This window comes from Podarcis tiliguerta, assembly GCF_965153285.1.
Source record: "Podarcis tiliguerta genome assembly, chromosome: 2".
Taxonomy (NCBI): domain Eukaryota; kingdom Metazoa; phylum Chordata; class Lepidosauria; order Squamata; family Lacertidae; genus Podarcis; species Podarcis tiliguerta.
Genome location: NC_139535.1, coordinates 86,495,016 through 86,520,300, shown reverse-complemented (window position 1 = coordinate 86,520,300; position 25,285 = coordinate 86,495,016). Strand labels below are relative to the sequence as shown.

At 44.5% G+C, this 25,285-nt stretch overlaps 1 protein-coding gene and 1 long non-coding RNA gene across 2 annotated transcripts in view; one reads left to right on the top strand and one right to left on the bottom strand.

Annotated features, from left to right (window-relative positions):
* SEC14L1 (SEC14 like lipid binding 1) overlaps positions 1-12,483 on the top strand; it is a 35,872-nt gene extending 23,389 nt beyond the window's left edge. Inside the window, exons 9-17 of the mRNA XM_083428471.1 lie at positions 216-304; positions 1,556-1,626; positions 2,371-2,542; positions 3,038-3,172; positions 4,616-4,750; positions 6,297-6,548; positions 7,500-7,678; positions 10,077-10,178; positions 11,961-12,483. Coding sequence (XP_083284597.1) covers positions 216-304; positions 1,556-1,626; positions 2,371-2,542; positions 3,038-3,172; positions 4,616-4,750; positions 6,297-6,548; positions 7,500-7,678; positions 10,077-10,178; positions 11,961-11,976 — 1,151 coding nt within the window. The 3' untranslated portion in view covers positions 11,977-12,483. The remainder of the gene's footprint in view (positions 1-215; positions 305-1,555; positions 1,627-2,370; positions 2,543-3,037; positions 3,173-4,615; positions 4,751-6,296; positions 6,549-7,499; positions 7,679-10,076; positions 10,179-11,960) is intronic.
* Positions 1,513-25,285, bottom strand: part of LOC310672018 — a 43,870-nt gene continuing 20,097 nt past the window's right edge. The window contains exons 2-5 of the long non-coding RNA XR_014508342.1: positions 14,672-14,801; positions 10,054-10,253; positions 4,506-4,672; positions 1,513-1,619 (exon numbers count right to left, since the gene is read on the bottom strand). This is a non-coding gene — a long non-coding RNA (uncharacterized lncRNA). The remainder of the gene's footprint in view (positions 1,620-4,505; positions 4,673-10,053; positions 10,254-14,671; positions 14,802-25,285) is intronic.

The following is a 25,285-nucleotide window of genomic DNA, read 5'->3' as shown; positions in this document are numbered from 1 at the left end:
ACATACAAAGTGTGTTTCTCCCTCTCCTTCACCCCAGGATTCTTGCTCATGCAAGTTGCTAATGAGGTGGTGGAGTTAAGCTATGCCAAAGTTCAGATTTCCTTTGCAGCCAAGGAGTGACAGTTGCTTTCATAGAAACCAAAGTTGCCAAGCAAACACTGATCATTCTAGTTGCCCTTGCAAAACCACAGTTGCCGCTGTTCTTTTTTGTTCAGATGGGCGTCCACTGTATGTGCTGAGACTTGGCCAGATGGACACCAAAGGTTTGGTGCGAGCTCTCGGGGAAGAAGCCTTGCTTCGCTATGTAAGTGCCTTTGATGCCATGTGTTTTGGTAGTGAACACAATGTTCCTGTTTTATAGTTCTGCTTCACATTAGAAAGAAGAGCACACTGTGGCTGTCTCCGTCAATCTGTGTTCTTTTTTCACACTGTTCTGCCAGAATATCAGAAGTTTTGTTCTTTGTGGGTGGGTGGAGTTGTCTTACTTTGTGGTTTACATATGCAGGAAGGTGAGGTGGTGGAATCCTGAGGTCATAGAGTGGCTTGCATTACCTCCGGTTGTAGGTGGTGGGTTGTTGTTGTTTTTTTAATGTTCCCATTCTAAAAATAAAAACGTCAGCATGCAAAGGGGGAAAAGAAGCACATTAGGGGGGAGTTTCTAAGCCAGCTTGTTTCCCATTTGCCAGGTTTCTAGTGTGTGCATGGGGATTTGCAAAAAAGTGATTTCCCCATTGTGAAGTAGAACAGTTCTCTATATTACCTCATCCCATAATATTCTGTGGTATAACCAGACAAAAAGGTTATGGAGTTTGGTCTGTAGTTTTTCCCTGGGCCAGCTCTTGCAACTTTTTATCATGCAGCAGTTTTAGCTTGTCTGATTAAGAGAGGAGGGGAGAACTACGTATGTCACTTTGAGCTCCTTGGAGGAAACGTGGAATATTAATGCAATCTATCCAGCTTGCCATAATATTAAATACCTCTTCTTTGTCAATAACGTAATCTATTCAAGAATGGACTAATGAAGTGGGCGGGGGGTTACATTATTGGCGAACTAGCACATTTTGTTAGACTGAAAATAACAAAGAACTCCAGTTTCCGTGCATATAGAATTCTGGCTGCTCCCACCTAGCCCAGGCCTTCCATTATCCAGAGGAATTTTATATTCTAAAGTCTTTCTTAATTGTATACTTACTCCAGTCTCTCTCCCCCATACCCCTACCTCACATTCCTACCACAATTTTTTTTTGGGGGGGGGGGGGGGGACGGGACTCAGTTCAGTTTCTGAGACTTCCAAACATGAGGATCGGTAACTTTTTTATTATTGCTGACAAACATAAAGCAGAAACATAATGCAGAAATTAAGTTAGGGGAACATCAGAAAAGTTTGTAGAATCGGTGATTTAGGAAAGCAGGAACGGGATGATTATCTCCTTTCAAAGGTAAAACAGAGATGATAGTAGCAGTTCTCTTTGTCCCGATTTTCACCATGGCTATTCTGCTACAACATCTCTGCAATATCCTTGTTTCTCATTTGTGTGTGTGTGTGTGTGTTTAGGTTCTCTCTATTAACGAAGAAGGACTGAGGAGGTGTGAAGAAAATACAAAAGTGTTTGGAAGACCTATAAGGTAAAAGAGAATAGCTGTTAAATGAAATATAATGATTAGTAGAATGCGAAGTGTTGAGAGACTCCATGCTAATCACTCTAAGATTGATTCATATGTTAGCTAAGGGGATATACTTGTGAAATTCCTGTGTATGAGGGCTCCAACCTGTCCCCGTGCCCACAGGTGCAATGGCACGCCATGTTTGGCCACTGCAGTGCATCATGCCCAAAGCCATGATTTCAAAGTGAGGTGCATGGCCCACATATGAATTAGGAGGACACATCTCACATGAGTTTCAGCCAAACGTTTAGGAAAACATGGAAAACAGCTTTCCAGGCCTTATGTGGCACTTAGAAGTAGATTTTTGCCTGCTCCACATTCAGGGTGAAGACAGGTTGTCATCCCTCACACCCAGAGTATAGATGAAAGGGAGTTTTGTGACATTGGGGACTCCCTTGAACAGACATGGTCAAACTTGGCCCTCTAGCTGTTTGGGGACCACAACTCCCATCATCCCTAGCTAACAGGACCAGGAACAGCTGGAGGGCCAAGTTTGGCCATGCCTACCCTAGAAGCTTTGAATGTCGTCAGTTCAGTGATGCAACCAACAACTATAAGGCAAGGGGGCTAGAGTAAAAAACTTTCTAGTGACTGATACAAACCTCTTCAGCAAATCTGATTTTGGGGGGGGCTGTGGGGAGGTTTTTGTTTTGTTTTAAAAAGACACATTTAGTAAGTTCATTGCCTTTGCTTTGGGGAAAACAGTTGTTGGACCTGTTTGGTGGATCTGGAGGGCCTGAACATGCGGCACTTATGGAGGCCTGGCGTCAAGGCTTTGCTAAGGATCATCGAGGTAGTCGAAGCCAATTATCCGGAAACCTTGGGGCGCCTCCTCATTCTGCGAGCTCCCAGGGTGTTTCCAGTCCTCTGGACACTGGTACGTTCATCTGCTTTTGTCTCCCTTGGGACCTGTGCTTTGGAAAATGGGACCCAGCCCTGTACTATAAAATAGCCATGGTCAACACTTGCAACGTTGTTTTTTTATAGGGAGCATCATTTCTGTAACCAAAAACAATCCAGTTACATACAGTAGTAATGTGGCCTGGTGGAATAAATAGTTCACCTCTTGAGCATGCCACTTTTATGAGTATCACCAATAGTAAAAGTATCCTCTTGAAGCCATTTGAGGATCTGGGGACTTGACTCACTTGGTGTCAACAGCCTTCTTGGCAAGTGAGTCAGCTCACAAAGTTGCAGACAGGCAGAGCCACAGGGAGAAGCCATTGGAGGCTGTAATCTACCCCCTCGAGAAAGAGGAGTGGCTGCACCCTGCTCATTTAGGTATCCCAGAACTTCCCACTGTGTCTCTGAAGCTGCCTCTTTCACCTCAAAGCCAATGAGCTACCTTTTTAACTTAGTATTTTACTTGCAGGTCAGTCCATTCATTGATGACAACACAAGAAAGAAATTCCTGATCTATGCTGGCAATGACTATCAAGGACCCGGTGGGCTGTTGGATTACATTGACAAAGAAATCATTCCAGATTTTCTTGGTGGAGAATGCATGGTTAGTAAACAGTAGTTGTAGCAGAACTGCTTTCATTGATTATTTTCTTTATTCCATAAAATTTCTACACTGCTTGTTTGTAAAAACCACCACCACCCAGAAGTGGTGCACAGCAGATAAAAAGAAAAAATGTACAACCCTATGTTAAAATATGCAAACGTTTAAATACTAATACAGATTAAAATTACTTTAGCTTTCTAAACATCTGGGTAAAGGTAAAGGGACCCCTAACCGTTAGGCCCAGTTGCAGACTACTCTGGGGTTGCAGTGTTCATCTCACTTTACTGGCCGAGGGAGCCAGCATACAGCCTCTGGGTCATGTGGCCAGTATGACTAAGAGCAGCGCACGGGAACGCCATTTACCTTCCAGCCAGAGCGGTACCTATTTATCTACTTGCACTTGATGTGCTTTCGAACTGCTAGGTTGGCAGGAGCAGGGGCTGAGCAATGGGAGCTCACCCCTTCGCGGGGATTCGAACCACCAACCTTCTGATCGGCAAGCCCTAGGCTCTGTGGTTTAGACCACAGCGCCACTCGCGTCTGGGTAGGCTTGTCTAAACAGTAATGTTTTTAGCAGGTGCCGAAAATAGTACAGTGGAAGGCACCTGTTTAATCTCAATAAGCAGGGAGTTCCAAGTGGAATTGAGTTCTTACAAATGCAGAACAGATATTATGTGGCAACCTGTAAGTAGTGGCAGTTACACTGATCCAAGCGGTCGAGTGGCCATGTGTAGGGTAAGGCGATCTTATAGGCAAACTGGTCCCAGGTTGTTACGGGCCTTATATACGAATAGGAACACCTTGAACTTGGCCCGGTAGCAAATGGGCAACCAGTGCAGATCTCTGAGCAGAGCTGTGTTATATGCTGACATTGGGCCTGCACTCTTGCTATGGCATTCTGCACTAACTGCACCTTCGGGATCAAGCACGAGGGAAGCCCCACTGTCAAGTGTGTAACACCCCCCCCCCCATTCCCTACATTCCGATAACTCAATCAGTGGAGCACAGTGCAATTCTAATTAACAAATGCATCTAGAATCACTGGTTCCCTGAAAGGTTGTTTATACTCCTGCAGTTCTCAGGGTTACCCAACTCTGCTAATGATCACCTTGTGTGGCTGTTGCCATTTTGGCTGTAAAAACAACAGCACCAGGTGAATCGCATAAGAATATGGGGTGGAGGGTCTAACCCACTATATAAATTTTCCAAACAGACAAACTTGCAGTTTGGTCTTGTTGAACCAATATGAAATTGTAAGGGGTGGGACACACACACAGTTTTTAAAAACCAATTCACATGTGTTCTTTGGTCTATTTGTTCAATGATAACTCACATCCATTAAGAGCTTTACTTCTGAGCAGATTCTTTCTGAGGTGTGATCTGTTTGAGTAGAGATCTAATTCTGATTTTTCTCTCCCTTCCACCTTAATTAACTCTCTGAAGTGTGAAGTTCCAGAAGGTGGGCTGGTTCCCAAATCTCTATACCGTACAGCAGAAGAACTGGAAAATGAAGATATAAAGTTGTGGACAGAAACAATTTATCAGTCTGCAAGCGTCTTCAAAGGAGCTCCCCATGAGGTGACTTTCCTTGTTTTCTTTCGTGCATCCAATTGTCTATCCATGACAGACAAGCTCAGGTCTTCATTGGTTTGACATGGGCTTCATGCCAACTTTGTGCAATTAGAGGTGCTTCAGATGATATTTCAGCTGGTCCACTCTCAAAATAATTGTTCAGCTCAGTAGAGGAATCTTCTCTTCCACTGTTAGAAAAATGCTACCTTAAGCATTTTCTATTCACAACAGAGGAGCTCAAATCTTATTCAGCTTTGTTCAGCTGTTTTGTTAGTAATGCAAGCCGGCCTCACATGAACAGTTATTGGTAAGAGTGGACTTTCTGAAACACCTTCTTAGTTCCTTCTAAGTCCTTTCTTATGAGCTTGTGTTGGTGAACAATGCTGAAATAAGGGGAAGAAGTAGAGAGGCACACAACTCCACCCCCATTTTTAGTCTAACATTGCTTTCCTGCAGTCTGCTAAAAGTAGTAGCAAGGGGGCTGCCTCAAAAGATAAGGGGGTCAAGCCCTTCTGGCCCACCTGTAATTTGAGCACCGCTCAAATGACTGTTCCTAGTCTTGCTGTGAAGGCAACCCTTGACTCCCCCTTACTAAACTTTTTTTTTTGCAGAAAACAAGATGCGGTGCCTGTAGCATACTTTTAATCTACATTTTTATTATGTGGTAACTGGAAGAATATTGATGCAGTTGAGCCACCTATTTCCCCCCAGCAGCATTTATTGAAGGGCCAGTCTTTTAATCTGCATTTCCTTAAAGCAGCAGGACAGAGATAGGCTAGATGTAGAAACTGTCTTTCTACAGTGTCTTTCGATCACTGGAAAGCCTATATTATTGTCTTATTACTTGGCCTTCACCTTAAGGTCCCAGGGCAGGTTACAACAATTAAAAACACATCATCATTAAGAAACCTCAACATTGCAAAAAACCACAATCACAAAAATTATCATCTAATAAGAATAACATCTAATGAAAAGTAACAAAAGTTCAGACAATTGCCTATATTATATTTATACTTCCAACTATTCTGAATTAGAAGTATTCAAGGCTGTTTTTTAAAAAGAGATTACTTTTCCCATGTCATCGGATGCATCCAGTTAGATGCTCTCTCATGCTGCTTTAACATCCAACTATTGACAAACAGCGAGCTTTCAAAATGGCAGAAAGGGCTGCCATATCTCCTTGCTGTCATAAAGCCAAGGGTGAATTCGTTCTTCCCCAACCCCCTTTTCTATGGCTTCTGAAATAACATGGTTTTTTATTTATTTAATTGTAGGGCCTAAATGAAAACTGACTGTGTAATTTGACTTTGTACTGCTTTTTAAAATGTTTGTTTGTAAATGTTATGCAGTTGGATGCAGAAGCAATTAAACTCTTGCATCTGGTTACAGAATCCCTCATAGCAGGTTTTGTAGCAAATATAAACACAGTGGGTTTCTATGCCAGAGCATTCGAAGTGTATGGAATTTGACAGCAGCACCAAATTGGCTCTTCTCATTGAAAGGCTTTTTGCTTTGACCAAGCTTTTAATATAATTATCCTCCAACTCTCTAGATCTTCATTCAGATTGTGGAAGCTTCGTCTGTGATCACCTGGGATTTTGATGTTTGCAAAGGTGACATTGTATTTAACATCTATCACTCCAAGAGGGCACCACAGCCTCCAAAAAAGGACTCCCTGGGGGCCCACAGCATTACTTCTCCCGGTGGCAATAATGTGCAACTGATAGACAAAGCCTGGCAGCTGGGGCGGGACTACAGCATGGTGGAGTCTCCGCTTAGCTGTAAAGAAGGGGAGAGCGTGCAGGTAAGAACCAGCCTCTAAGCAAAATCCATGTTGTTAGGTTACTTTCAACTGGCTTCTACCCCAAACAGAAGTCACTGGAATTGGTAACAAGAGACTACAGCAGGGGTTGGGAAACCCATGAGACTCTTGATATCAGAGTTGTGGGTCTGAGCCTCATATTAGGCAAAAATCTCCTGGATTGCAGGAGGTTGGATTAGATGTCCCTCTTGATCCCTTCCAATTCTATGCCCTTGGAGATGTTTTGACTCCCAATGCAACATCAACCCCAGCTAGCGCAACTTAAGTGATGATGGGAGCTGTAGTCAGTAATGCCTCAAGGGCTACAGCACTCTTGGGGTGGGCTATCTGATCACAACCAACAGTAACTGGGCAGATCTAAGAGAATTCTTAAGTTCCGATGAATAGTTGCCTTGCGTCATGAGTGGTCTTACTGAATGTATGTAGCCTTACTGTTTGCTGTGGAATGGTAAGGGATTTTAGGATGGTGCTGGTCAGTTTTTAAAAGGAAAGCCCTGGGATTGCCAGCCACTTCCTATCCCCAGATATATCAATCAAGTATTTGAGAAGAAGATCCAGCCAATGGGGGTTGGGGGAGCTGAGTATCACCACAACTGTAAGGCTGAAACACTTTGCAGCCCATCGGTTTCCCACAACACTAAAATGGCCACATACAACATTCTGAGAGGTGATTCTCTAGCTGTGAGTCCTGGAAGACCTGGTTCCTATGGTCCATCTGGGGAAGGTGGGGCCTTGACTGACTCCAGCTATAAAGGCTAAACCTTCTGTTCAAGTTGCCTACAGACCACCTGCATGGGGTTTGTTTCAGGATTGTTGTTGGAGTAAACAGTTTTAGAGAAGATTTATACTGTTGCTTCTTCACTATGAGTCGCAAACCAGAGTTGTGAATGAAGCTCATTGGGATTCCCTCCCCCCCCCCCACTTTGCTTTCAGGGGTCCCATGTGACAAGGTGGCCTGGTTTCTACATTCTCCAGTGGAAGTTTCACAGTATGCCTGCTTGTGCTACAACCAGCCTGCCTCGTGTGGACGATGTCTTGGCATCTCTACAGGTCTCATCTCATAAGTGCAAAGTGATGTACTACACAGAAGTAATTGGGTCAGAAGATTTCAGGTATGCTTAGCTGTGCCTTTGCAAGCACCATGCCAGGGAAATCCCAATGGAAAGACCCCTGAAAGGAAAATCAAAAATAGTTCTTACGATTTGCTTGGTTGAAAGGCAATGCCGTGAAGGCCTTTTAAACATGGAAGAAGGGTCCTTGCAGTTCTGCCACTTTGCCAGAATTGCTTAGAACAGCAATGCTGTGAAAGTACTTATTGCACATTAAATACGAGTATTAAGTAAAGTTGGCAGGAACTAGGGAAAGAAAGGGGGAGGGAGGGAGGTGAAGCTTTTGTGAATAGAGTTACCTGACCACCAAGATCAGGGATGCAGCAGTAAAACTGCTAGCATGTTTGCAAAGCTAAGCAAGGTCCAGTATGGTTTCAAATTGGAGGGAGGACCATGTGCATTTCAAAGGGTTGGACTAGATGACTGTTGGGATCCATTTTAGCTCTACAGGGCTCTAAAGCTGAAAGGATCCTAGAACTGCGCGTATATTTGTGAAGGAACAGATTCTCATGAAGCCGAACTCGTATGTGAAATGCCTACTTGAATACCTCTAATGGTGGTTGTGTGCAGAATGTAGAGTAGACAACCTGAAAAGTTGGTTGCCCCTAGTTTCAGATGCAGTTGGGCCCAAAGATCACAAAACTGCCTCACTCTGGCTGCATAGTATTGTGCAAATCCATTGGCATATTTAAAACTTCTTGGTTTGGATACAACCTGCATTTAAGGAGAGCTTTTAAACAAAATATCTGGTTCTCATTCAAGAAGGTCAGAAGTGAAAGAAATCTCTTTTCCCTATATCTGAACATTATCTTGAATTGAAATTCTTTCAAGGGCATTAAGGACTGAGAATTCTTAAATATTTTCCCACTGAACCAAGGGTTAAATTGAAATTTAGATTGAAGAAAAGAACCCCCCATTCACTCTGGTTTCTTGGGTTTACCTTACCATGTAAATCAGAGATGAGCAACTTTTTAATTATTATTATTTCTGTTGAGGACAACATTCCTTTTATGGGAGCTCATATGCTGGTGGTGGGCATACAGGTTTTTTTATTAAAAATACCGTATTTTTCGCCCTGTCGGACGCACCGGCCCATAGGACGCACCTAGTTTTAAGGGGGGGAAATCAAGGGAAAAAATATGATTCCCCCCCCCCCCCAGCTCTGGGAGCAGCGGACATGCAGCCTGTGCGCTACTCCAAGACCTTCTCCCTGCTTTTGCGGGAGGTGGAGGAATACCCCCACCTCCTGCAGAAGCCCACAGGAGCCGTGCGTGTCTCCTACGGGCTTTTCGACCAGGAGGGAAAAGGGACTGAAATGGCCAGTCAGTCCCTTCTCCCTCCTCGGGGAAAAGCCCCCAAGAGGGGCGCGCTCTTCAAAGGGTGTGCGGCTCCTGCGGGCTTTTCTACGAGGTGGGGGAATTCCCCCACCTCCTAGAAAAGCCAGCAGAAGCCGTGAAACCCCTTTAAAGAGTGTGCGGCTTTTGCCTGCATTTGCGGGAGGTGGGGGAATTCCCCCATCTCCCGCAAAAGCCCACAGGAGGGAGAAGGGACGGAATCGGTCAGTCTGTCCCTTCTCCCTCCTCAGGGAAAAGCCCCCAAGAGGGGCGCGCTCTTTAAAGGCTGTGCGGCTCCTACAGGCTTTTCCCCCACCTCCTAGAAAAGCCAGCAGAAGCCACGGAGCCCCTTTAAAGAGCGCGTGGCTTTTGCCGGCTTTTGCGGGAGGTGGGGGAATTCCCCCATCTCCCGCAAAAGCCCACAGGAGGGTTGGAGAGTAGCGCCTTCCCGCTGCCCCCCATCCTCTGGGGCTGGCGATGGGGGAAGCGCTGCTTTCCCCACCGCCATTCTCAAAGCCGGGTTGGAGAGTAGCGGGAAGGCATCACGCACCTTCCCGCTGCCCCCCATCCTCTGGGGCTGGCGATGGAGGAGGCGCTGCTTTCCCCCACTGCCAGCCTCAAAGAGCAGGCTCTCCTGGCTTCAGCGGAAGCAACGCAAAGCCTCCGGAGCGCAGGCTTCGGAGGCTTTGCGTTGCTATCGCTGAAGCCAAGGAGCCTGCATTTGCCCCATAAGATGCTCACACATTTCCCCTTCATTTTTGGAGGGGGAAAAGTGCGTCTTATAGGGCAAAAAATATGGTAAATAAATAGTGCAACAAACCAATACAGCTACGGTTCTGGAAAGCACAGGATAATGCCAAGGTTGCAGGTTCGATCCCTGTATGGGACAGCTGGAGACTGCATTGCAGGGGGAAGGACTAGATGATCCGCAGGGTCCCTTCCAACTTCTGTGATTCTATGTATGAGAGAGGGAACTTCCACCCAACCAGGATAATTAACAAAAGCAAAAAGCAAAACAAAAAAACCCACAAGTTTGTATAATACCTTACTATCTGTCTCTTTTGCAGAGGGTCCATGAGCAGCCTTGAATCAAGTCACAGTGGATTTTCTCAGCTCAGTGCTGCTACAACCTCTTCCGGCCAGTCTCACTCCAGCTCCATGATTTCCAGGTAGTGCCACTGCCAGCCAAAAGCCAGTTGATGAGATGGCCGGACCCTCGTCTATGGCAGCCAACTGCAATACAGCTTAATCATCGGTGACAATTGCAAAAACAAAAAAACATGTGGAAGGCCTTTTTATAGATAGTAAAGTAGCTGTGTGTGCATTTAAATATACTGGTTTTGTTTTGAATTAGAGCTGAAAGCGTATCCAGTCTTAATGCGGTAACCATAGTATTTCCCCCCCTTCCCCAATCATAAACATGCTTGCACAAATCCTAACCTGGACATGCAAGGGCTGTTTTGCAATGAAAGGCGTAATCAGTGTGGTTGAGAATTTATTTTTTAAAATACCATCCTTTCAAGACATTCTATAGTGCATTAGAAATCTAACCTAAAGCTCCTGCCAGTGAGGTTCTCACAAAGTTCAAAAACACTTCCTCCTTTTGTGGCGCTGTGAGAGTCTTCCTCTGCTTCTGCCCAGCATTTTGGTCTAGAGGAAGGCAGTAGCTAGAATACTTGACATTTCATGAAGTGCCAGCGGGTGCCTGGCTGAACTGCTTACCTTTTTCTCTAGCTGTGTCATAGGTGAGTGCTGCCTTCGGCGGAGGAAGCAGGATTTCTGGTCTTCTCAGGCAGCCCTTTTGACATTCATACATTTCACTTAATCTCACTGCTAAGGGCTTAATAACTCCAGCTTTGGGCATTGAAAGGTTTTTCAGGTCTATAAAGTTACACCTCTGAGCACTGAAGAGGACAGAGCAGACTTGTTTCAACATCCTAAACTTCCGGAGCCCCATCTGCCCCAACTTGCATCTTTTCACCCTGAACCCACTGAATGCTGGCATCTCTTCTGCCAAGAGCTGATGAGTGGAAGGGGGTGGCTGCTCTTTTCTCAGATTCTTATCTGTCCTACAACTGCAATGAAAATCTCACATGTCACTAAGATGCCACCGCATCCTGTCCAGAACACAAGTGTAGTCTGCTGTGGCTACAATTATTGCAGCTTCAATTTTCCTATAACCAGGGCTTTAATTACTATGCTAAGGGCTCTTTTAAGCACCCGTCCCCTGCTACTTCCTTAATATTTGAGAGACTTCAGCTTGAAACCGTGCATGTATTTTTTGGAAAGCTTAAAACATTCAGCCAGTCTTAGAAGTTTGCTGTGTTGCATCAGACCTTAGTAGCCAGCTAGTTAAAACATTTCAAAGGCTGCAAATTACTTGGAAAAGCGGGTAGCGGCTGAAGTTGTATCCTCTTCAACCCACCCCAGATCTGAAATATATTTAAAATAAAAGCCCCTTGTTTATAAATAGAACTAGGCCAGAGAAGCAGCTTGTAGAATATGATGGTGCTGTGCTCTGTGGAAATTGGTTTAGGATCAGGGTGCCAAATGCCTATGTTCATTTAAAGGCTGTAAAACGCTGACTAAAACAGTTTTCCGAAGAATTAGACAACTAACACTTGTGGTGTTTGAAGTATTAGGTCAAGGTGACCCTCCGAGTATTGGTCAAATTGTAGGAAGGGTGGCAGAATATACATTAGGTCACAAACTCACACATGCTCTCTTGCTCTCTGTGATAGCTGCTTAACTAATAAGACAACCCCCCCCCCCCCCATGATTTCACAAGTGGTTTTAATACTTGATATGCAGTCATGAACATAGCTCCTGCCTCAAAGCAGCATAGTGCCATGTGCAGCCAGTTAGTGTTCCTGGTGCAAAAGGGCATGTCCTCTTTTTTCCCCACTTGTAAGGGATGGTCCCCTCTTTCTCTCTCTCTCTTTTTCTCTCAGATGGCGATTTTGCTGACAGCTGTAAAGAAACCACTTCACTCAACAGTCCACATCAGCTCAGAGATGTCTGGCTTTGTAGTTACAGCCACTTCTCCTGTCTGAAGATCTGTTAAGTTTGCTCAGAAGTGTCCCATATGGGGATACTTCTTTTTCCTAGAAGTCAAATGCATCTTTCAGAGCTCAAAGCACAAACACTTGAGGGGGTCCATACATCACAAAAAGCAGCATTTTAAAAAAATGGAGTGCCATGGCAACTATCACCTACCCAACTTATCCTCTTCTCCATAGTGTGTGGTCCTACCTACGCGATCCTTCCTTCCTGTCAGAACTGATAATTTTGCTGGTCCTACCTTTACTGAACTTAACAACTTTCCCCCTCTCTCCTCATCTGTATTCATGAACTTCATATCAATTTCTGTAAATGTTTTGTAAACATATTACCTCAATCTTGGTAATAAGATAACGGTCTTTAAAAGATTTTTTTTTATTTGTATCAATAATAAATGTGAACTGTTTGGGAAAAGAAGTCTGAATTATTTCTTCCCAGCTGAAGAAGAGGTGGTATAACAGGGCTGAGCTGAGGAAAGTCAAACTACTGAATTCTCAGTGCCACATATGACTGCCCCCTTTTTTCTTTTACCTCCCTGGGGCTTAAGGCAGGCAGTACTTCCAGACCTCAAAGGGCTCTTCTCTAAGGCCGCTTTCAAATGGAGGATTTCGGAGGATTCCGCTGCACTGATCCAATGCATTCTTCATGACTTTGGGCCAATATCAATCTCTGATGAGTGTGCGTTTGTGTATACACGCACACGCAAACACAAATCAATATTTTTTAAAAACACCTCACTCTGGAAATAGAGCTGGCAGGCCTACTACTGTATTGCATACTCAAGCTCTCTTTATTCATGTATTACAAGCCCACCCCCTTAAATAGTTTGTGTGATTACAGCAAGAGAGGCTAGCTATCCTCTACCATTAAGCACAACGAGGCAAACACTTCAGGCAGAATATGCTAGGGGGCAATATGGAAAGACCCTGGCAATTCTCTTTGGTTGGGAGGTGCCATACACCCAGTCCTGCAGCCCTTGAACTAGCTTGCTTTCCTCAGGTGCACTGAAGGAGATTCCCCTGCCAGCCCACTTGGCTACTACATATGGAATGTCCATAGGAATTGCCACCATGCCCTTTGCCACAGGCAGCAAATTATTTTGGGCTGGTCAAGTGTGTGTGTGTTGGGAGCAGGGGTGGGGATCTTAGCAGTCCTCTACATATTGTTGGGCTGTTAGACAACCAACACCATTGCTAGCCATGCTGGCTGGGGCTGATGGGAGTTGTAGTTCTGCCGCCCTTGCTGTAGAACAGGCATGTCCAACTCACAAGAGACTGCGATCTGCTCCCATTATAATTTTTTTTTTTTAAGGGGGGGAGAAATCGCTAACCTAAAAGAACGGCACAGCGGTAACCGCTACTTTCATTTCCTAACTCGTCGGCTGATTGCAATTAAAGAACACCCATCAAGACATCAAGAGGGGTCCCACAATCGATGCAGGCGACCGGTTGGACATCACTGCTGTAGAGAGTGCAGTTTAATCAGCCACGGCATAGATTAAAAAATTGAGAGGGTTCAAGAGTGCAGCAGCTATAAGTTGCATTCAATTCATGGCTATGCCTTTCCATTTGCACTTTCTGCTTTCACTAGCTTAGGTTTTGTCTGAAGACAGAAGCTACGTAAAAGTAGTAGACCTTGGCTAGGTCTAGCTGCTTAACATGGGCAGCTTGGTTACAGGGAAGAATGTGGCCCAGAACCAAACTTTCTGTGTATTATGATGTATCTGTCAACTTATGTTAAGGACAAGGGTCACCCAGGTCCCTTGGGTGCCAGTGCTTCCTAGGAGATTGCAAAGGGTCTCAAAATTCTGCAATGCGCAAGAAGCCGTTTCTTCTTCCTGGTTTGCATTGGCTGAGCCCCTCCTAAAGTGAACATGCCCTCCTTAGGCACACCCACTTTTTCACTTTTTGGAATACTGCATGTCTTTTGCTCTCATGAAACTTGCACACCTTGTACAGCTGAATATATTCAACTCTACATGAGGGTGATCGACTGGTGCAATGAGGATGTCAGGCTGGGGAAAAGATTTGAGTATTCATGGGAGCAGATTCCCAGGAGATCCATAGCTTGTGTACAAATATGCTTGGCATATTCTGCTGAAACAGCAGCACTTAGTGCCTTGACCTCTCTTTGTTTTCACCTCTGTCAAATTACCAATACATACTTGGAGATACCTTGTCAGTTCTCCTCTACTGCCACCTGCTGGTACCTTAAAGGTAAAGGGACCCCTGACCGTTAGGTCCAGTCATGGATGACTCTGGGGTTGCGGCGCTCATCTCAGTTTACTGGCCGTGGGAGCCGGCGTACAGCTTCCGGGTCATGTGGCCAGCCACATGGCAAACCAGAGCAGCACACGGAAACGTTGTTTACCTTTCCGCCGGAGCGGTACCTATTTATCTACTTGCACTTCGTGCTTTCGAACTGCTAGTTTGCAGGAGCAGGGACCAAGCAACGGGAGCTCACCCTCTCACAGGGATTCGAACCACCGACCTTCTGATTGGCAAGCCCTAGGCTCTGTGGTTTAACCCACAGCGCCACCAGCATCCCTGGTACCTTAGCTTCCCACAAATGCTGTATAAATTTTGTATAAATTGTATCCTACCTTCCTTCCCAGTTCTGAGATACATTCTTTTCCTCTCTTTCTCAGCAGGCTGTGGGAGAGTGAGTGGTCCAGGGTCACCCACAGTTAGCTTTGCGGATAAGTGAGCATTTGACTCCAGCTCTCCTCTAGTCTGTAAAAGATCATGTAGACTGATATTACTTCCAGATATTATTTATTACATTTATGTGCTACCTTTCCCCCCAAACTGCTCAAGGTGGTGCATATGGATCTCCCCATTTTATCCTCATGACAACAACCTTGTGAGGTAGGTTAGGCTGAGAGATGGTGACTGGTCCAAGGTCAGCCAGTGAGCTTCTGGGATAAATGGGGAATTGAATTCTGGTCTTCCAGGTTCTTAGTCTGGCACTTTTAACCATTACTGGCCAAACTGTCTTTTCTGTAGGAAAATTGGCCAAAGAGACAAGCGCCTTGCGAGGTTATAGATTCCCAATGAATCTGCATTGGGTAGAAGAGGTATTTTCTGCATCTGTTGTCTGGTGCAAACAAGAAAGGCATAGCATATTCCTGTAGGAAATCCTCTTAATGACTGTATCAACAACAACCAGGTTTCACAAACCTTGGCATCAGCCTTTTCCAGAAGCAATGCAAAACACAATAGGCCTCAGATTAAGTTTTTAATGCTGGCATTGAGAAAGGAGGAGAGAGAAACTGAGATTAGAGAAGCTAACAGATTTTAAACACCATCTAATGCAAGTCTCAAATATAGAGCTCAGCATCATTTCAAATTATCACTAGTTTTAAAAACAAATAACCTCACTGTTCTTATTTCATTGTCCCTAGGAAATTGCATTCAATCCTACTTGACAAATGTTGTGTGCTGGTTCACTTTGTGGATTGCCATGGATAGCTCCTTTCCAGTCCTACCCAACAGACACCATCTCACAACAATAAATATAATAAATAATACAAAATAGGTAAACATTTGCTTGCTTTGCATAATTTGTATAGCATGCTGAATTTTGAAATGTTCCTGGTGTATACACAGCCCTACCTATGTTCTTCCCAGTCTGAAGGGTATAAACATCCTTCTCCCTAGATTGGCACATTAAGTCAACACTGTTGAAGCAACACGAGGTTATGAAACAAACCTATACCCAAACAACTCAAGGAAGCATTGTCATAAAAGTGTCTCTCACTAAATGTAAAGGAACTGTGAAAAACACTCTCTGAATCTGAAGTGGAGATTATTTAAAAAAGAGAAAGCATTGTCATTCATTGCATGTCAAGTTCGAGGATGCAATGTTGCTTCCATGTCCTTAATTTAAAACATCTTGATCCAGTCAGGAAGCAATATTGAGTACCATTACATGTGTGAGCATTGGACTTGTGTGTGTTGCCACATGAAGAGGTTGGGAGCTTTTACTTCCGTTTTTAATCAGTTATGTCCAAGCATGGAGCTGTGGTTAATCTGAATTGTGGTTTAGGGAAATGAGCCAATATAATAAATTGTGGTTTAAAGTTAGCTTATGCTCCTAAATCATGGACTGGCCACACTTTGTCCAGGTTCTCACCAAACCAATAACTGCGGTTAGTTGAAAACAGAGTGATAGCTTCTAATTCTTTCCTTGTGTTGGTGCTAAAGGAAGAAAAGGGAGTGTAGCTCATGAGCCCAAGGCTTAGTCACAAAATGCTGAAGTAAGAAGTAGAGGGTATCCCCAAGACTTTGAAAATGGAAATTCACTTCCAAAGAAGTGAATGAGCCTACCTCATTCAGGGTATAAATTTACATGTTAATGGTGGAGAGTCAGAAATGACCACTAGGTGGTGCTAGCAATCTTTAGAAAATCAGGATCACTTTCCCAACATAATGTCTGCAGACCTGCATTTAATCGAAGCTGAGCTCCTGCCAGTTTGTGGTACTTGATTTAGATGAATCAAAAGGCATAGTGTGCACTCTATAGCCCTGGTCTGTAAGTAAATGGCAGGATGTTTCTAACGGAATATGTGCCAGAATTGCACGTAGATTTAAAACTCAATGTAGACGTCACTAAGAATCACAATATTTGCTATGGTAGCCCATATGATTCATATTATAGTTACTGTGAGGAGGAGAAAGATTATGGTGCCCCTATGCCATGGCTGGCTGTAACAAATCAATAAAACAAGTGGACCCCACACAAAGTCCAAGTGTAGTTAAACACTATAGCAAGATTTGCCAGTCCACACAACTGTGCTTCTGACGCACGAGCTGTGTTGCCTATCTTGAGGATCTGCTATGAGTGAAATATGCAACTGAAGAAAAGTTACTCTGGAAATTATTAGGTACCTTCCAAATAACTGAAATCTGAATGCTTCTGTGGCAGGAAGTTGCACTAGCTGCTCATAGCTCCCTTTTAGGAACTAGGATCTAATTTTAATCCAAATTAGGTATAATGTATTCATTTGCACCAACTTAAATATTAAAATGCCCTAATCCAAATTCAGTTAGCTGAATTTAAAATGAATGTGCACACCATTTCATTTATCATAATGTACAGTACTCATTTCAATGTTTAAAAATGTATTTTTTTATTTGTGCATGACACAAAAATAACAACAGTGAATGCACTACTAATGGGGCTGAAAGGGGTAAAAGCTGCCTTTCTGAAGCTACAAGAGCAACTGGCACTTGCTGCCATTGTGCCAATAATTGCAGTGTGTGCTCAAATTACCACCTTAAAGCAACTTGGCTACAGACAAATTAGGAATGGCTTAAGGACTTCGATCGGTGTGAAGACGGTTTGAGAAACACATCAAACCGTAGTTTCATATAACAAAGTGCAGGATACATATGCATTTGGGATAACCTGTCAGGTGAACACAGATTAAAATCCCAGCATTGAGAATGATGTGAGTGTGTGCAGTAAACAGGTGTAGGAACATAGCCCAAGTGCTGCTGCAATTCAGACTGCGAGCATGGACTGCAGTTGCCCCACGTGCTTTGATTTGGAAAACTGGAGTGCTGCAAGAACGATTTTGATTCTGAAATAGCATCCTTTGTAGGAAGTGAACTTGTTGGCCTAGACAAGCCAATGAAGCATCAATGTTCTTTTTCTTTTTATTGCACCTAGACACCTGGCTAATAGCTGTGATAAAAACGGGCAGGACTGTAGTTTACCTGCTGGGACAGAAGTAGATCATTAGCAATGTTCTTGATGTTTTAACAAAGTGGATGGTGCCTTGCCTGTCAATTCAATTCAACGGCTCCTTCCCCAAGGTATTAAGAGCAAGGAAGTCTTAGCTTTGATCTCTTATGCCTTAGGCTCCCTCCTGGCAAACATGAAATGTATTTAAAAAGGCGGGGCAAAGCCATGAAGCTTCATTATGCTGTATTGTTCCACTTTCTCCTGCCACCCATCTGGTCTGTTTGGACCATTAGCTAAATGCTGAAATCAAACCTGCTCCCAGTCTACCTGCACATTGCTAGATTGAAGCCGACTACAGCCATCCTATCTTGGGAGGAGGGTTTGTTCCATGGCTAAAAGTCAAAGGGGGAGAGGGGGAAAGTTTCATTGCTAGCCTATCTGGAAGATCATTAAAGGCGAGAACGCAGTGATGGTTGAAGAAATTCATCCCTTGCAGAATGCCATGGTGGGTTATATGTTCTGCTTCCGGTTGCTGGGAACTGCAAGTGGGCAAAGTGCTCTGGTGCTCAGGTCCTGCCTGCAGGCTTCTTGCAGGCATCTGGTTGGCCACTGCGAGAACAGGATGCCGGACTAGATGGATCCACTGAAATGATGCAGCAGGCTGTTCTTATGGGCGGACTCAAGGGATGCAGCAGCATCTACTCCAGGCATAGGCAAACTCGACCCTCCAGATGTTCTGGGACTACAACTCCCATGATCCCTAGGTAACAGGACCAGTGGTCAGGGATGACGGGAATTGTAGTGCTAAAACATCTGGAGGGCCGAGTTTGCCTATGCCTGATTTAAAGCATGGACCATTTCTGGAAAGACCAGAGGAAAGGTAAGTGTGGCCAAGCCCTTACCCTTCTTTTCTGTGCCAGACAACGGGACTGTGTGAAGTGCTCTTTCCAGGCACAGGTTCACACTTAAAAACTCCCAAGTCCTAGCATATTTTTGTTTTGTTTTGCCCTGGAGCTTTCCCCATGGAAATCCACTCTTTAGAGCTCAGTCAGAGCAAACATCAACTCAGGTTTTCCGTGGATCACTGTTTGTTTCAACTGACCCCCAAAGAGTGGGTTTTGTAGGGAAAGCTCCAGCACAAAGAAGGGCATTCAGATACAGAACTTTAAAGCAGACAAAGGCAAACTCGGCCCTCCAGATGTTTTCGGGCTACAACTTCCATGATCCCTAGCTAACAGGGCCAGTGGTCAGGGACGATGGGAATTGTAGACCCAAAACATCTGGAGGGCCAAGCTGACCTATGCCTGATCTACTCTAAAGCCAGCCATAGTAATAGGACAGCCTTTTGTCCTAGAGAGGTTGAAGTTGATAGGGAGGACAGAAGTAGGCTAGCCCAATTTCATAGCAGGTGAGAGAAGGCCAACTTTTCTAAGAGCTAAAGGTGTCCACAAGGTGTTATTGTTCTCCTTGCCATCAGGGCAAACATGATTTCAAAAGAGGTAAGGTCTGCTGCGTAACCAACCAGAGACCTGCCTGTCTGCAGAAGAAGCCTTATATCTGAACTGGAGGTAAGCACATACTCTGACCTGGCAAAAGCAGGATAAACTTTATGTCATTGTATGGACATGAGGCTAAATACGTAAGCATCCTCCATACCAGCAAGCAAGCGGCACTATCTGAATTCAAGGACACATTCCTGCCCGGAAAATGTGTTCAAGGGGGATGCAAAGGAGGGCTAGTGAGAGCTCCTTGGTTGGAGAAAAGTCCAGAGATCCAGATCAAGAAGCCTGGAGAGCTGCAATTGGCCCCCAGGCCTGAGCTTCCTCACCCTGCTGTAAAGGGATGCTTTTTGTCGACTGAGAGTAAGCTGCTCAGAAGGAAAGAAAACTATCAGGAAAAGGGTAGGAACTAAAGAAGTAAAGAAATTATGGAACAGTTCTCAGACACAGATATTTTGACAGTCGCTGTAAGAGGTCCAACAACCACCATCTGTACAATGAAGTGTTCCCAAACATGGCACAGTTGTTTACAGGACCAGCACTAAGGCTGAAATCAGCCCTTTTTGCACCTGGTTGCATGAAAACAGCTCTCCCCATGCTAAATTATGGCCCATCCAAAGCCAGCTTGGACAAACACTCAGCAGGTAGCAGTAAGGAGTTGCATTATCAATTTACGGAAACAGGACTACATTCATTTTGCAGCAAAGATGTGAAACAGAAATTGGAATTTGCTGGGTGCAAAATGCAACCGAAGGAAAAGCAGTTCTGCTTCAAACTCATTAATAGAGCATGCCAGCCTAGCAGAGGGCCAGTCCATGTCCGCAGCGGCATCTCTGGCAGAGAGGGAGGCAATGAGGTAGAGACAGAGATGGACGTGCCTGCCAGGGACGCTTAGCTCACCCCACTCATTCAAGTACATTATGCAGGATTAAGAGCCAAGACTGCTCAAGCGTGCGGTAATATGCCATCACGTGAGGCGCTGTTTCAGGGCCTTTGTGGTTTCCAGGAAAAGCAAGAGAAGGACAATATTTATACAAGATAGCAGTCACAAAAGGAAAGGATTAGGGAAACTAGTTTCCTTTCTCTGCTTCCTCCGGTTCACATGATAAAATAAAGGTACCATGTGCCAGGCAGCACTTCTGAACTGTTTGGCCCTGAGAGGCAATTTGTAATTTGAGCATCAGTGATCAACTTTCTGTGTGTGTTTGTGTGTCTAGTTCTTACACTATTCCCTCTTGCCCTCCTCTCATTCCTCTCTTCCAGTCCTGTAATACAGAGAAGTCAAAAGCAGCCTTTTTAGTAATACCTTCTACAACATCATTGTCAACACACTAGTGCCATGAAAGGGTGAACAGACATTACCAAACCTCCCCAGAGACCACAGCACATAAAGGTTCTGTGAAAAGTGAAAATATGAAGATTATTTTTGTTAATAAATCCATAGGGCCTAGCAATCTAACTATAAAAGGCTTCCACAATTGAACAGTTTGATTTAATTATTTCAGAAGACTTCTCTGGAGAGTGCAATGCTGCAGAGAGACGCCGCTTGAACGAAAGCGGTGAGCAACAAACACACATCTGCATGCCAAAACATAGCCCCCTAGTATTGCTTCGGACACACAGCAGGAATAAAAACTGACCAGTGAAGTGATTGACCTGACACAAAATATCATGGAAGAAATTCCCTCTCTTTTCCCCAAAGGCCAAAGATCCTTCGATAGGGCTGGCCCAACCATTAGGCAGAGGGAGCCAACTGGCTCAGGTAACAGATGCTCAGGGACTGTTCCTCTTGAGCCCCCAGGTATTCTGCACCTCAAAGTGCAGGATGCTATCCCTTCATCAGTATAGAAGTAAGATTTAACCGGAGTCCAGCCAGTTTCTGTTTGTGGAATTGGGAGGGGAATTGCCTCAGGCAGCAAAATATCTTGCCCACAATGGTCTTCACAATGGCACAACAAACCTTGTTTTGTTATCACCAGAAACCAGTGAAGTAAAGCATAAGCTCTGGAAGCTTGCCTGGTTCCAATCAGTCTTTTTGAATGAGGTCTCCCTTCCTGCCTAGGCCAGCTAGAGATCCCTGCTCTGAAAGGTAGATAGTGTAGCTGCACAATGAAACCCCCCACAGTTGTTGTCCTTGGTTTCTAATAATTTCTTTTCACAGCAAACTCTGAAGATGCTCAATGTTGTTAGCTTTCAGGAATCTAGTTAAATACTTTTTTTATTTTGAGAAGCTTTTTATTCTATTTGGAGATACAGCTGGGGAACTTATATGAGGTGGTCAAAGGCATCTCTGCTGGGTAACAGGAAAAGAACTAATTTCTATTCACAATCTCTTCAGCCATCATGGTAAATGATCACAGCTCCCCCTGGTTTAGGAATATTTTGGGCTAATAGCTGTGAACTGGGGGTGAGATGGGTGATTTTGTGTCAACGCAGACTTTCCTCCCCCATGCAAACAGTAGTAGAGGGGACAGATTTTGTCAGGACCACAGTAAGGCCACTCCCTGACAGGCCTGATTCTGTTATTTGGATGACAAACAACATGCACATTGATGGCACTTCTGGAGTGACCTCTTAGACTTAAACCCTACTTTTGAGAGCAAACCTATCCTTCCCTCTCTTTCATCATTCCCTAAGTGGGGGAGGAAGGGGAGAAAGCATGCTCATTGGACCTTTCAAACACATTACCACCACAGAACAGTCACACAAACTAGTCTTTACAAAGCATGTAAAAGCTAGTTAATATTTCAAATGTTGTAAGCACAGCGTGAATTCCCACCAAGCCCAAGAGACAGAGAGCTGTCCATGGGGACATGCCTGGATAATTATGGTCTGCTAAGAACTCTTTCTGAGGTAACACGTCAAAAAAGCTGATGCTGCTCAAAAACACTACTAATTAATTTTTAAAAACATGTTAATGGGGCAGTTTCTCTCTTTTAAACTTATTCTCAGGCTGCATACACACCATACACTGACACCAACCAACCAAGAATCCTGGGAACTTCAGTTCAACCCTAACAGAGCTGCAATTTCCAGCACCCTTCACAAACTACAATTCCCAGGATTCAGGGTAGTGGTGGTGTGGTTTAACTGTACGATGGTGTATGCAGTCCTACACAGCAAAATCCGATCTATGCTGCTGTCAGTCATGAAATGGTCACAGAAAAATGGGCTGGGGTTTCCCCAAAATGAGCATGGAAGGAGGGCCTGATCCTTCCATGATTATGGTTTCAGTGCATACTCTGAGGACTCCATTTTCAACGAATTCAACACATGCATATTTTTGTCAACAAATCTCAAGAGTTTCAGGAGTTTAAAAAGCGAAGTGCAAAATTGGTTCTGAGCTCTTTCACCACACCAGGCCATTTGCAAACCTTGCCTAAATAATTATTCCACGATCTGCTTCTCCTGCAGCTAAACCAGGAGCCTGCGACTCCATCACTCTCCCAACATCCCCCTTTTTTTCTAAGAGGAAAGTGGGAAGGATAAACCTTTCACACTGAAGTACCTTGAACTGAGAGAGGTGATGTGGTCTCAACATACAAAAAAAGCCTTGCTCCTCAAGCAATGAACAGAGGACCTTCTTTAGAGGCGTGGAGTTTGCACAAAGCAACAGGCAGAGTGGATGGGGCGAAGTGGCTGTGCACTCACCCCTAAGTTTGCTTGTTTGAACAGATGCTCTGCCCTTCAGGTTAGGATAGGCAGCATGGAAAGCATGTGTTCTTTAAATGATGAGATTAAAGGCTGCTTCGAAAAGCAGGAGAACGCTGCATAAAAAGGAACATGGATTTATAAGCGATAGAGACTAGCTGGAATGATCAAAGGGATCACAGAAAGTAGCCATCTATTCTCCCCAGTGTCATGCATCCTTATATAAGAGCCAGCATCAGCTCCCCTCCTATACCCTGGGTCGCACTGTGACATAAATGTCAATAAACATCATACACCACATTTCTCAAACTGTGGGATGCAGCACAGATACTGGAGAAAGAACAGAAAAGTATACTCTCAGACAGTCCTTAGATTCTCATCTCATCATACGCTAATGCTCAAATACTTTCTGCTCCTTGCAATAGTTATCGAAGTGCAAATGTGATGCCAGGGGTGTTGGACATATTTCCCAGGCCTGAAACCATCAGTGAAGGATACTGGACACAAGCCACAAAAAAATCCATGTGTAGCCCAAACCACTGCATAATTATATTGCTTCCTTTTCCCCCAGCCACTTGCTCAATCCCTTTCCCGTGTTCCATGTTCTATACCAAACCTATCACACCAGGAGCCGTTTTGCAGATGTGCATTTGAACTGATGATTTACAGTGAGAGCTTGGAGCCTTTACATATGCTGAAATGAAAAAACAGAAAGCTGCAAGTACATAGGCTGGGAAAGATGCATGCCTCCCCAACCACAAAAATCAGAGCAGACAGGATTGCTCAGGATTTGCAATTTATAAAAATGAATACAGGGCAATAATGAATGGATGTTTTGGTCCATGATTTGCTTTATCCATACCCCTATCCCTTGAAAGTACATATGTAAACAAACAAAAAAGGGCTCTAGCAATTTAGGGGCTGATCCAGAGTCAATAGACACCTTTTCTTTGTAATAGTGTTTATTTTAAAACACATTTTAAAAACATTTAATAACAAAACCAATCTTTGTAGAGCACTTTCCGAGTGTTCAAAGTGTTTCACACTCAGTAATCTTTACAATAGCCCTGCAAGGCAGATCAGCATAGTAAAGGTAAAGGACCCCTGGATGGTTAAGTCCAGTCAAAGGCGACTCTGGGGTTGTGGCGCTCATCTCGCTTTCAGGCCGAGGGAGCTGGCATTTGTCCACAGACATTTTTCCAGGTCATGTGGCCAGCATGACTAAACTGCTTCTGGCACAACTGGACACCATGACGTAAACCAGAGCGCATGGAAATGCCGTTTACCTTCTCGCCACAGTGATACCTATTTATCTACTTGCACTGGCGTGCTTTCAAACTGCTAGGTTGGCAGGAACTGGGGCTGAGCAGCGGGAGCTCACCCCGTTGCGGGGATATGAAATGCCGACCTTCTAATTGGCAAGCCCAAGAGGCTCAGTGGTTTAGACCACAGTGCCACCCGCATCCTTTACAACAGCCCTGCAAGGCTGTTGCAACATGATCCCCATAAGGGAGGGGGGCTGAATCTTGCCTACTGGCTACTGAGGCCACATAACAACTGAGATTTGAGTAGTGCGGACTTCCTAATTCTTACTCAGTCTTATGAAACTCAGTGCAACTTAGAATTGAGTTATACTAGTTCAATGGAATTCCCAGTGGACACAGTAAGCACATAGAATTGCAATGTGGGGCTGCTTTAAAGGACTGAAATCTTCAGCTGCAATCCTGTATACATTACTTGGGAGCAAGCTCCATTGAACATGCAAAGGATTGCGCCGTTCGTTGCTAGTGTGTTCACATCACTGCCACAGAGCAATGAAGGTGTTTCCCTATGCCTGCCTTTTACAGTCATCAACCTCACCTCCCTGCAGTAACAGCCCCTTGCTTTGCAGACAGCAGACATAAGGACATTTCTTGGTTAGCCTGACAGTCTTTGGTTGTCATGGTGGTATATAATACTCACCTCAGAGTCACCAAGGACAAGGTTCACCTTGGCACTGCAGGGCCAGTTCTTTGACAAATAGCAAACAAAGTTGTTGCAGGTGTAGGTTCACATGAAAACTAGCCTGCTGGAGAGAAGACAGCTCCCTGACATGCTTATTCTCTCCCTGCAGGGATTGATTGATTGATTTTATATGGTGGCAAGCACAACTATGCACCCACAGTCTGAACTCCAGACGGAGATTTGTCATTACTTGTGCACTGTTTGTGAGAAGCAGTCCACAATGCACCAGGCAAATCTCAACTCCGCAAGAGAGACCATCTTGGTAGGGCGAAAGAGGTCAGCAGACCTTAAAGGAATAACAGCACTAGAAGTGGTCACACCAGGGAACACAATGCCCCCCCCATCCCCATTTCTATGCAAGTGCTTGGCTCCAT